The sequence below is a fragment of the Lynx canadensis genome, chromosome B3 (genome assembly GCF_007474595.2).
Source record: "Lynx canadensis isolate LIC74 chromosome B3, mLynCan4.pri.v2, whole genome shotgun sequence".
NCBI lineage: Eukaryota > Metazoa > Chordata > Mammalia > Carnivora > Felidae > Lynx > Lynx canadensis.
Window position 1 is genome coordinate 29,442,164 of NC_044308.2, and position 13,159 is coordinate 29,455,322.

At 34.3% G+C, this 13,159-nt stretch overlaps 1 protein-coding gene across 3 annotated transcripts in view; it reads right to left on the reverse strand.

Annotated features, from left to right (window-relative positions):
• SCAPER (S-phase cyclin A associated protein in the ER) overlaps positions 1-13,159 on the reverse strand; it is a 508,094-nt gene that overhangs the window by 350,206 nt on the left and 144,729 nt on the right. For all 3 annotated transcript variants that reach the window (XM_030317623.2, XM_030317622.2, XM_030317624.1), the window contains 2 exons: positions 10,042-10,197; positions 1,174-1,316 (listed from right to left, as the gene is read on the reverse strand). In XM_030317623.2, coding sequence (XP_030173483.1) covers positions 1,174-1,316; positions 10,042-10,197 — 299 coding nt within the window. The remainder of the gene's footprint in view (positions 1-1,173; positions 1,317-10,041; positions 10,198-13,159) is intronic.

Consider the following 13,159-nt stretch of genomic DNA (forward strand, 5'->3'; position numbering starts at 1 on the left):
ATTAAAATTAAAATTAAAATTAAAATTAAAAAAAGAATATTTTAGAGGACTCCAGAGAGGTAAAGATTCCATGAATAAGATAAAAAAGCACAAATCACAAAGTCTGTTCAGTTATACTACACTGCAATCAAGAATTATATTAATCAGGTAGGGGGTGGTTAAATAGTTGATGGGAATTAAGGAGTGCATTTGTTGTGATGAGCACTGGGAGTTGTATGCAATTGTTTAATCACTATATTCTACACCTGAAACTAATATTACACTGTGTATTAACTAACTGGAATTTAAATAAAAACTTTAAAAAAGAAAGAATTGTATTAAAAGATATCATAAAGATAGTGAAAAGGCAAGCCATAACCTACAAAAATATTTGCAACATATGTATCTGACAAAGAATTGGTATCTAGTAAAGATAACTCCTAAACATCAATAGATCCCAATACAGAAATGAACAAAGAACTTGAATAGGCACTTTACATTAAAAAAAAAAAAAAAGAGTAACTGGTAAGTATGAGCAAAGTTGCTCAGCCAAGATTATTACTAATCTTGGACAAAAAAGCATATTAAAACCACAAACAGCTATCTTTTCACATCCACTAAATTTGCCCCAATTAAGAGATCAGAGAATATCACATCAGAAATGTGTACAACAACCAAAAGTGACTTAGACTTGGCCATTTAAATTTTTCCTAGATCTTTGAATCTTAACCAAGTGATTTTAAAACGCAGCAGTGGCTGAAGATCATTTATCATAGAGTGGCAATATGCTGATTAGACTGTTTCCATCAAAATACTACCAGTGTGGCTCTTGTGACTAGCCTTTGATGCTTGATTACTTCCAAGCCTGTTCCTCTAACTTCCTATTACTTATACTCCCGATATTTTCCAAAAAACTCCCTTGCTTAAGCTAGCAAATTCTATTTCTATCAGATTTTATTTCTTGCAATCAAAAACTACTGATACTTCAAGTTTCCCTTTCAATAGGAGATTCAAAAGGTTTCTGTTTTGAGTACAATGACATAATTCCTGGAAATCAAAATTCATTACATTTCTGTATTTGTGACTCTTTCTTTAGAAAACCACATGACAGCAAATGACTTTAAGACTTGATCTGAATATCCACTCACTACAAAAAGTTCATCAGCATCAAAATCATGATAGCAAATGAAGTACCTAGCTCTTTCTCGGGCTGCATCCTCACGGGCTTTTTCCTTTTCTTGCCTCTGTTGTTCAATTCGGGCTTCTTGTTCTTTCCTTTTCATTAACAATTCTTCTACACGGGCCTGCCGTTCTGCCTCTAGTGCTCTTTTACGTTCCTATAGTCAGAAATGTTTTAAAATGTTAGAATTATGTGTAAAGTGAAAATGATTAAAGGTGGCACAGTTTTGACATAAATTTAGATATTCAAGTAGATCCTTACTACTAGGTAAACTTCATAGAATTAAAAAAAAATCAAGTATCAATGATAATCTGGTTTTCATATGCCATCTACCCGTATTACACATAATAAGTGCTCTCTGAAGCAGATACTATGTTATTCATAGTCTGTGAGAACCTAATATGTACTTTATGGTTAATCATTTCTATAGTCTTGTGTTTACAAATGGTTTCAAAAATACCAGAAAATGATGCAGAAAATGTCATGAAGGAGTTAAATGGAAAAAAAGAGAAAAACTTGTGGCAAGGAAAAAGGTATCATAATACAGCATAGTGGGTAAAAGAGTGGGCACTGGGTCAGATTCCCTGATTTTATTCCGTGATCCTATTATTTACTGGCTTAGGGACTCTGGTCTAGTTGTATTGTAACTGTGCCTTAGTTTTCTGGAAGACAAATAATAACATCACTAACATCTTCAGATATTGTAAAGAACAAATGAGGTAATACATAAAGAATACTTACCAGAGGGCCTAGCATATAGTAAATTCTCAGTAATTATTTATCATCCACAACATTAAGGCAGAAGATACTTAATCAAAATACTGTGAAGTATTATGTACTATGTACATTTTTGCCTACTAGGAGTACTTTGATAACTTTCACCATATTACTATCTGTACTGACACATTTTTTACTTGTGCACATAGTTTTATTTTTTGTGGTTGCCATTTTAAATACACTTTTTATATGAAGATTTTTTTTTATAAAATTCAGAAAAATTTTCAGTCATGTTTTTTTTCTTTTTTTTCAGTCATGTTTTTAAAGATTTTGTTCCCATCAAAGTTCCTAATATCTTTGTTTTGTTTTGTTTCCATAAAACCATTTGCTGACATTTATATCTTATGTCCAATGCCTTTTAGTATCTTTTTCAACATATAAATCTCCATATTTACAAGTACAGAATTATGGGTAAATTCCAAGACTATCTTGAAATTATTATTCTTTGAAAAAAAGTATTATCACATCTTCATTTTCTCTTAATGATATTATTTTTCATTTCTATTATTTATTTTTCTCAAGTTTTTAATCGTTTGGTGTTCATCACAGCAAATACACTCCTTAATCCCCACCACCTGTATTTCACCTATCCATTGCCCTATGCACCTCCCCTTTGGTAACCATCAGTTGGTTCTCTATAGTTAAGAGTCTGTTTCTTGGTTTTTTGTTTTTGTTTTTTATTTTCATTTTTTGCTCATTTGTTTCTTAAATTGCACATATGAGTGAAATCATATGGTATTTGTCTTTCTCTGACTGCCTTATTTCACTTAGCATTATACCCTCTAGCTCCATCCAGGTCATTGCAAATGGCAAGATTTCATTCTTTGTTATGGCTGAATAATATTTCATTGTATATATACCACACCTTCTTTATCTACTCATCAGCTGGCGGGTACTTGGGCTGCTTTGTATCTTGGCTATTGTACATAATGCTGCTATAAACACAGGGGTGCACGTTTGAATTAGTGTTTTGTATTCTTTGCGTAAAAACCCAATAGTGCAATTTGCTGGATTATAGGGTAGTTCTATTTTTAACTTTTTGAGGAACCTCTATACTGTTTTCCAGAATGGCTGCACCAGTTTGCATTCCTACCAATAGTGAAAAGAGGGTTCCTTTTTCTACACACCCTCACCAACACCTGTTGTTCCTTGTGCTGTTGATTTTAGCCATTCTGAGGGTTGTGAGGTGATATCTCATTGTCAGTTTGATTTGTATTTCCCTGATGATGAGTGATGATGAACATCTTTTCATGTCTCTGTTGGCCATCTGGATGTCATTTTTGGAAAAATGTCTTCATGTCTTGCTCATTTATTAACTGAATCATTTGATATTCGGGTGTTGTTAGTTCTTTCTATATATTGCATATTAACCCTTTGTGGATATGTCATTAACAAATACCTTCTACCATTCCATAAACTGCCAATGCAGGTTTTTTTTTAACTGCAAATAAATGTGAGTTTAAGAGAAAACTCTTTTGCTTATATTTTCTTCATTGTAAATAATTTTCTGTGCCAGACATTGTTGTTTTTAGTCTTAAAGAGTTTTTGAGATCTTATATATAGCTAGAAAAATTTCCACATATTATGCTTAGTAATGAGAAGAGCTATAATCAATTAGTTCATGATTAGTGCCTGACAGTAAAGAATATATTTAAAATCTAACTGTATGCCTCCAGTAGTCTGTAATCTACCACATATGCCTTCTGGAAATCAGTACATTCCCTGTAGTTCCCAATCCTTCTTTCCCTGGGCCCCCTCCAAAAAAACAGAAAAAGAAAAAGAAAAAGAAAAAGAAAAAGAAAAAGAAAAAGAAAAAGAAAAAGAAAAAGAAAAAGAAAAAGAAGAAGAAGAAGAAGAAGAAGAAGAAGAAAAAGAAAAAGAAAAAAAAGAAAAAGAAAAAGAAAAAAAGTAGGGACTTTTTAGCTTACTAGTTTAAAAAAGTTTTCTTCTGCGGGGGTAGATAGGGTTTCTTGTAGGTATGAAGTTACCATAGTGAGCTTAGTTAAGTATTAGAAGTATTCAGATGTCTCCTCAGTGTTCTCTTAAACTGCCTTAGTATTTTTTTTCTGTCATTTACTGGGCACTTACTATGCTAAACACTTTGCTAAGTATTTACCCATATTAGCAATTTTAGTATCACAACAAACTGGGGGTCTTTAAGGTAAAATGACTTGCACAAGGCTGTATAAGTAGTAATTAGGAGAACCTACCATCACTGTGTTCCATTAATCATAAAGACTAGGGGCCAGGGAGAGGCTATGTGAGCTACCTGGGGAATGGGAATGAATTAAAAAAAAAAAATATGTCAATACAATCAAAGGCAGAAGAAACAACAGGTGTTGGTGAGGACGTCCAGAAAGGGGCACCCTCTTACACTGTTGGTGGGAATGCAAACTGGTACATCCATTCTGGGAAACACTATGGAGGTTCCTCAAAAAGTTAAAAATAGAATTACCCTATAATTCAGCAATTGCATTATTGGGTATTTACACAAAGAAAACAAAAACACTAATTCAAACATACACCACTATCTTTATATGAGCATTATTTACAATACCCAGGATATGGAAGCAGCCCAAGTGCCCATCAACTGATGAGCGGATAAAGATGTGGTATATATATATATACAATGAAATATTATTCTGCCATAAAGAAGAACAAAATCTTGCCATTTGTGACAACATGGACTGAGCTTATAATGTTAAGGGAAGTTAAGTCAGTCAGAGAAAGACAAATATCATATGATTTCACTCATATGGGCAATTTAAGAAACCAAACACACAAAAGAAAGACAAAAAGAGAGAGAGACAAACCAATAACAGACTCTTAAGTATAGAGAACCAACTGATGGTTAACAGAGAGGTGGGTGGAGGGATCGGTAAAATAGGTGGTGGGGATTAAGGAGTGCCCTTGTGATGTGCGCTGGGGGATATATGAAATTATTGAATCACTATATAGTATACCTAAAACTAATATAACACTGTATGTTAACTTGAAATAAAATAAAACCTTAAAAAACTATATCATGTGAAAACACAAATTTCACAATAAAATACAATAAACTTAGATATAAAATATAAAGAATTAAATCAGAACTTTTCATTTCATACTTTGTAAAACCAAAAGTTTCAAAAATATGCTTTCAAAAATTATAAAATGGTCTTATAAATGAAATATATGGGTATATATAATTTATGTGTATGTACAATTGTAGCCATTGTGTTGAATGTGTAAATATAATGCCAACTTTTGATCTTATTCATATATATAACAGATACTCCAATATTGTACCAATAGATATAACTGGACTTCAAAAAATATTCAATATTTTAATTTCTGTTTTTAATATAAATGGAAAAGATAACTGGTAACTATAGCTAATGAATAAAATTATTAAGTTCAGCTCATATTTTCCTTTCTAAAATTTAAGTTTCCTAAATATAGGAAACTTTGTACCCCACATAAGCATTTTGCACAGTGCAAGAGTTCCATGAATATCTCTTAAATGAAGCATAACTTTATAAAATAATAGGCATTATAAATCTATATACACACAAATAAAGAGTATCAACCTGCAGCAAATGAGTTAGAAAGATATTTAACCCTTAAGCCTTCTGAAACCTCTGAAACCCCCACAAACTTTGCTTATTCCAATCAGTATTTGTTTATGGAAGCCTAAGAATGGATACTGCTACCCCTATACGCTCTTTAGGCCTACAATTTAGTGACTAGGGCAAAAGGACAGGCAGAATATCTAAGGAAATTGAACTTAAAACTAACCAATAATTTACATAACTAAAATGGCAAATTGAGAATATATGATGACAGCATATACTTAGTATTTTACTCACAAGAAAGAAGGGTCACAATTGCCTGTAACAGTTTATGGGAATGTTAAAAAGTAAAATAGTGAAAGAAAAGCAGAGGACCTTACTATTATTGCATCTACAGAATGCTTGCCATTAGTGCCTTGCACATCTACTAATGACTACCCGGTAAAAATTTTTTTTAATTATAAATAAGTTATACATTACCGGTGGGCTTTTCTTTTTAATTTTTTTAAATATTTATTTATTTTTGAGAGAGAGACAGAGCATGAGCAGGGGAGGGGCAGAGAGAGAGGGACACACAGAACCCAAAGCAGGCTCCAGGCTTTGAGCTGTCAGCACAGAGCCCAACACGGGACTTGAACTCACAAACCGCGAGATCATGACCTGAGCTGAAGTAAGATGCTTAACTGACTGAGCCACCCAGGCACCTCAAAGGACTTTTCTAATATCAGTATAGGTTGACTAAACTTGATGGGTTTTTAATTTTTCATTGAAAATTAAATCCATAGGAAATTTCCAAATTTTTTATATGTTTATTTATTTTGAGAGAGAGACAGTGTGTGAGCAGGAGAGAGGCAGAGAGAAAGAAGAGAGAAAATCCCAAGCAGGCTCCATGCTGTCAGCACAGAGCCTGACGCAAGGCTCAATTCCACAACTGTGAGATCATGACCAGAGCTGAAATCTGATGTTCAATTTACTGAACCACCTTGGCACCCCTTTCACTAGAAAAATAATTCTAAGCAGTCAAAACAACTTTAAAGTGCTAGTGTGTACAGGAAATTCCTTACTACTCTCAGGAAAAAACTGCTTTCCTTCTGGCTTTAATAAATGTCCCAATTTGTGAAATAAGAGTCATTATTTTGTTTTTAATGTTTATTTATTTTTGAGAGAGAGAGACACAGAGTGCAAGCAGAGAAGGGGCAGAGAGACAGAGGGAGACACAGAACCCAAAGCAGGCTGCAGGCTCTAAGCTGTCAGCAGAGCCTGACGCAGGGCTCAAACCCACAAACTGTGAGATCACAACCTGAGCTGAAGTAGGATGCTTAACCTACTGAGCCATCCAGGCGCCCCAAGAGTCATCATTTTTAAATGGAAGATAACTATATATTCCAAATCTTCAGATCTATAAGGTGAATGCAAAAAAATGAAGCTAAGATGTCTATTCAAAATATGCAATATTACTCATATATTTCCCTTCCTACCAACAGAGTTAATCTGTAGCTCATACATAGCTCTACAACACTTTTCACATTGTGTTGTATTGTTTGCCATAAGGCAAGGATTGTGTCTTAATTATATCTGAATTATTAATGCCTAATGGTTCTTCAAAAATAACACATAATTTACAAAACATAATGATTTTTATAAAACGGTCCCAAGCAGAGAAATAGCACTCATACTGAAAAGACATCTCTTATTAAAACTTCAAATTTCCTGTTTTATTTACTCATTTAATTAGTTAATAGAGAAGCAACTTATAAATAAAATAAAAACTTTTGTTACTCCTTAGAGAAGAAAATCTTAAGTTTTTCAAACAGAATCATTGCGTATTTTTTTAACATAAATTAGCTTAGAACTCAGATTAAAATAAGACACTGAACTGAAATCAAATAGAGATCAGGGATGAATATAGGAATGCCTGCCAATACCCACAAATAGTAGAGAATAATCAATGAACTTTTAAAAATGTATTGATATTTTAACTTCCTAAAACCACCAGTAACATAAAGAAGCAGGAGAGGCACCTGGGTGACTCAGCTCACGTCATGATCTTGCAGTCTGTGAGTTCAAGCCCCATGTCGGGCTCTGTGCTGACAGCTCAGAGCCTGGAGCCTGCTTGGGATTCTGTGTCTTCCTCTCTCTCTGCCCTTCCCTGACTCACAATCGGTCTCTCTCTCTCTCTCTCTCTCTCTCTCTCACAAATAAACATTGAAAAAAAATTTTAAAAAAAGAAGCATGAAGTATTAATAACATCTCTAATCTTTAACATAACAAAGCTCTGCATGACCTGTTCCCTAACTCTAGTAGTAATTCAATAAATGATCACTGAATGAACAAATAAACATTGGTCATAATAAAGTATGTCCTCACTTATATTTGAACACTGCAAAATTTGTTCTCTACATCAAAAGTGTCAAGTCCTTATTTCTAGCCTGTACAAAGAGGTTTTCTCCTCCTCTTCCCATGGAGAAGTGCCTTGTCTTTGAAGATGTTCTCAATGGTGTGGAGACGGCCCTTGCAGCCAGCATGTAGGTGGTCATGGTTCCAGATGGAAACCTGTAGCAACACTTGACCTCAAAAGCCATCTTGGTGCTGGATTCCCTTCAGGACTTCCAGCCAAAGCTGTTCAGTTTGCAGACCTATGAATAAGCTGCCCACCATGCACTCTGGGCACCACGGCCACTGCACCCATTCAGGTGACCCATGCCACCCAGGAAATCACCATGTGAGCAGTCCTTCCAGCCCATGAGGTTGGCCTTCTCATCCCTAGTGGGCTTGGCTTACTCTGGCTAGTGCTGACAAATCATAATGACACAGTTGAGAAACAGCAGAGATAGTCCAAAAGAGAGATCAAAGTACTCATATACATAATCATATAGAATATGTAAGTGATCATACAATGTCATTATATTTAAATAATCATGTAATAGTCATATATGACAAATATACATACATACATGGTTGCATGTGGGTGCTTGTGTACGTATATATGTGTATGTATTTACACATGCACACATATATATGTAAAATACTTCCTTTTCTAAGACAAAATAAAATTACATTTGTGTTCATTTCTTTTCCTTTTTAGTTTTTCTAAACCCTGGCTGAAAAATGTAAAATATGTGTACATATATGTATATGCTTACCCATATGTATGTATGTTATATTTATGTATTTCCTACACCACTTTAGTCTTTTTAAGTGTTGGTTTTAATGTGCCATATCAACTGATAAAAGTGAGATGGTAATTGTATTTGGTTTGCAATTGAGTGGAAAAGCCATGTCATCAATAAGTCCTAAGAAATCATCCTCCTTATTAGTAAAATTGAGTATTTCTGTGCCCTCAAAATCTCTCTGTGGACCTCTACTCAAAGGCCAACTCTGCACCATACCATTAGAAGTTTATTTTCAGTGTGAACATAACTGTAATTTATATCTTACATGTAGGTGCATGTCCACATGTGAGGATACTTTCTACCTCAAAATCATCCCCCTCCTCTAAAAACATTTATTTTTCTAATACAGTCTTTGATGCAAATATAATGTGAATTCAGAAAGCATACTTAATATGACCCAGAGCCTTAGCACATTTTTAGAATAATTTACCGGACATTTACACTTTGGCAACAAACCCCTCTTTAACAATGGGAAAACTGAGAAAGGCATTGTGCGAAAAACACAATCACAGGGTGCACCCTGCCTGCTGGTCTCATTGAGCTAATATACTGAACTGTGAGTTGTAAGAAAATGATGGTAATGTATACAATTTTGGGGAGGGTTGGTCATCTGTTGACTGTTGCCTCTGAGTGTTGAACAGTTTTATATCTGTTCAGCAAATTCATTTCAACATTACTGATCACCCACGTATGGGTCTATTCTTTGAATTCTCCCTCACGTTGGTTGTAACATCTTACTGGATCCCTCACCAATTAATTGAGTTGAATAAAATCTTTGACACCAGTTTAAACAAACAAACAAACAAAAATGTCAAGTCCTAAAAGAGTCTTGTGGGCAAGACTTTCTACTAAGTAAGATCTAAAATAGTTTATAAACATTAGTACAGTTCTTCCTATCCTGAAAACGGTACCTAAATTAGGGTTCACTACAGAGGTCAAGAGCAAAGCAATTAAAGTATCTGATGATATTGCCCAATAAATGACAGATGTTCCTTGTCATAAGCATAAAGATTGCCCAGTTCTGTAAGGCTACATATACTCAATCAAACACATTCCTTTTTTAAATGGAAGAAGCTTGTTCTTACAAAGCCCAATTAGAAAAGAATAGATAATAATCTGTCCAATTTAGTCCTTCATCTGGTTGAGATTAGAGATTCAGACTCTATGACTGCTATGTACTGACGAAAGCACTGATTACCTTATCTAAAGGGGTACATATTGTCTTTTGGCAATCAGACCTCATATTTCCACAGTGCTATACTAAATGAGGCACCCTTGGGTCAGAGATTAGGTGTCACTCCATTTTAGATCATCAGCACCTAGCTCAGAGCCTAGAATACGGCAGGTGCTCAATAACTGCTTGCCGAATAAATTCTACCTGAACAGCTTCATCACGTGCTTGTTTTTCTTCCTGTCTTCGCTGACGTTCTTCCTGTAATTCATTAAGCCTCTGCTCGTATTCCTTCAATTTTGATAAGACATCATGGCGCTTATTCTGGGCTTCAAGGGTATTTATGAAGGCAATTTCGTTTACCTTCAATAAAAACAAAGAAAAGGAGTTTCAAATCAAGTTAATTCTAAGACACACCACAAAAATAAGAAACCCCACAGCAGTCATTATATAAAAATATAAACCACTAATAAGGAAGAAAACAAAAATTAAATATGGGTCTTTTCCTTTAATATTTACCTCAAAATGGATAATAATCCAGTGTATATAACAAATCCATTGGCCTTAGTAAGGAGTAATTTAGAATAAAGATCTGCCAATGAAATAGCTTTAGGTCAAGAAACAAATTAAGATTCTTACAAAAACATCTTGTGAAGTTCTACTTATTTCATTATGATTGCAATTATATAAATTACATTAAGACTTAAGTAGGTATGTACATGTGTTTCTAATGAGTTTGAGAAGACAAAACTTAAAGTGAGCATCACATCATTTTCCTTCAACATATACCAAATGCGTGACAATTAGGAACAAGGTAGTGGAAAATACACTACACCTCGACTTCACATATATTGATACTTACCAGCCAAGTTTTGCTAGAAAGTGAAGTTTTATGAGTAAAGTTTAGCTAAAGATAAAGCAGGGAAATGTCAGTTGGGATCAAATTTCTCATTCTTGAAAGCCAGAGGGAAGGCATGCTGCAGTGAAAATGATGGACTAAAACAGGGAAGTAAACACCGGGACTGACTCTGACAGAAGAACAGACTCCAGGAATCCATGCTGAATGGAATAAAACCTATCACTAGATAAGTTATACATCTCAGACAAGAATTTGAATAGAGTTCTAACCAAGGTTTCCCACTTATCTTGCCACGTGGCCACTTTTTTAAGTAGGATAGTAACATAACCACCCTCAAACTGTACTAAAAGTATAAGGCAAACAGCAGTACTGAAGGAAAATGAATCATACTGTATCAGGGCTCACACATTAAGCATAATCAAGATGAAAGAAAAAGAAATGGGACTTAATGTTCTAGACAAAAATAAGTAAAATAAAATTAGAAAAGTGAGCAAAAGTTAAATAATTTCAATCTGTGATGTTGGTCAAAGGGTACAAAGTCTCAATGATGGAAGATGAGTAAGTTTTAGAGACGTGCAGCATGATCATGACACTTAACAATACTGTATTCTTGAAATGTGCTAAGAAGAGAGATCTTAAATCTTTTCAGCACATATGCAAACATACAAATGATAACTAAGGAGAGGTGATAGATATGTTAATTAGCTGGGTTGTGATCATTCCACAATGTGTATGTATATTAAAACATCGAGTTGTAAACCTTAATATATATAATTTTGATGTGTCAATGATATTTCAATAAAGCTATAAATAAATAATAGATAAGAAGTTAACTAGAAACTAAAAAAACCCAATCTGAAAGAAAACAAAACCCACGAAACACCAGAAAATACCCTAGGCAAACTTTGTAATATAGAAGTTAACAAAAACCTGAATTTAAAGGTAGAAAAAAATGACAAAACAACATAACAATAAAAGATTAGAAAGCTAAGGAAACAAACTGAGGACAAAAGTAACACCATCATATAATTAACTGAATTAGAACAAGCATGGAACAAATAAAGATGGCAAAAAAATAAATCGCTAAGTCTTTTGATAAGTTAATGCAGAATTTAAAAACGAAAATTTATGTATCAGTAACAAGCTTTTAATATAAAGAACAAATGAAGATGGCCTAATATAAGCATGAATAACATCTATAATTAAAAAAGACAAAAGAAAATGTTGCAACATATAATACAAAAAATTTTCCATGAAAAAAAAAGCAAATTGAGAACTTAAAGAAGCCATGTTGTCATGAAAAAAATTTCAGAAAATCAGTACCAAGAATATCCATATTAAATTACAAAACACTAAGGAAAAAGAATAACTCTTCTAAGCTTCTAAGCAGTAAATGCAAATCACCTATAAGAAGAGGGAAAAAAAAAAAAATCAGTTGGGCCTCAGGCTTCTCCCCAGAAGTAGTTAATGCTAAAAGAAAATAAAACCTACAAAATTTTGAAGGAAAACCATTTTGAACTATGTATCTGATCTCTAGCCAAAATGTATTCAGATAGAAATGCCACACAGCCCAGGGCAACTGGGTGGTTCAGTCAGTTAAAAGTCCGGCTCCATTTTGGCTCAGGTCATGATATCATGGTTCCTGAGATCGAGCTCCGTGTTGGGTTCTGTGCTAACAGCAGGAAGCTTGCTTGGAATTCTCTCTCCCTCTCTGCCCCTCCCCCACTCACACATGTGTGCCTTCTCTCAAAAATATATAAACTTTAAAACTATTAAATTTTTTTAACGTTTATTTATTTTTGAGAGAGAGGGAGACAGAGAGAGAGAGAGAATGCAAGCAGGGGTGGACAGACAGGGGGAGATAGAATCTGAAAGACTCCAGGCTAGGAGCTGTCAGCACAAAGCCCAACACAGGGCTCGAACCCACGAACCATGAGATCATGACCTGGGCCGAAGTCAGACACCCAACCAACTGAGCCACCCAGGCACCCCAAGACTAGCTTATCTTTTAAAACAACAACAGTAACAACAGTGAATCAAACTATATGATCAAAACTTTTCCACGTCTAAATGAATGGGAAACTAGGAATATCATTATCTGAAATACGTATTTCAGGAAGTAGATGGTTTGGAAGATAGAGGTGGTGAGCTGATGAGTTCCACTGAAAGCCATCACCAAGCAATAGATAACTGAATCCAAAGATCAACTGTGCCCTTACAAAACAAGTCTCAGAAAGACTGAAGTCATGCCATGCATCTTTTCTGATCAAACTCTATGAAATTAGAACTCAACCACAAGAAAAAAATCTAGAAAAAACACAAATACTACAGAAGTTAAATAACATACTACAAAACAATGAATGGGTCAACCAAGAAATCAAAGAGGAAATCAAAAAACCTGGAGATAAATGAAAACAGGACAGTCCAAAATCTTGGGATATAGAAAGAGCTATTTTAGGAGGGAAG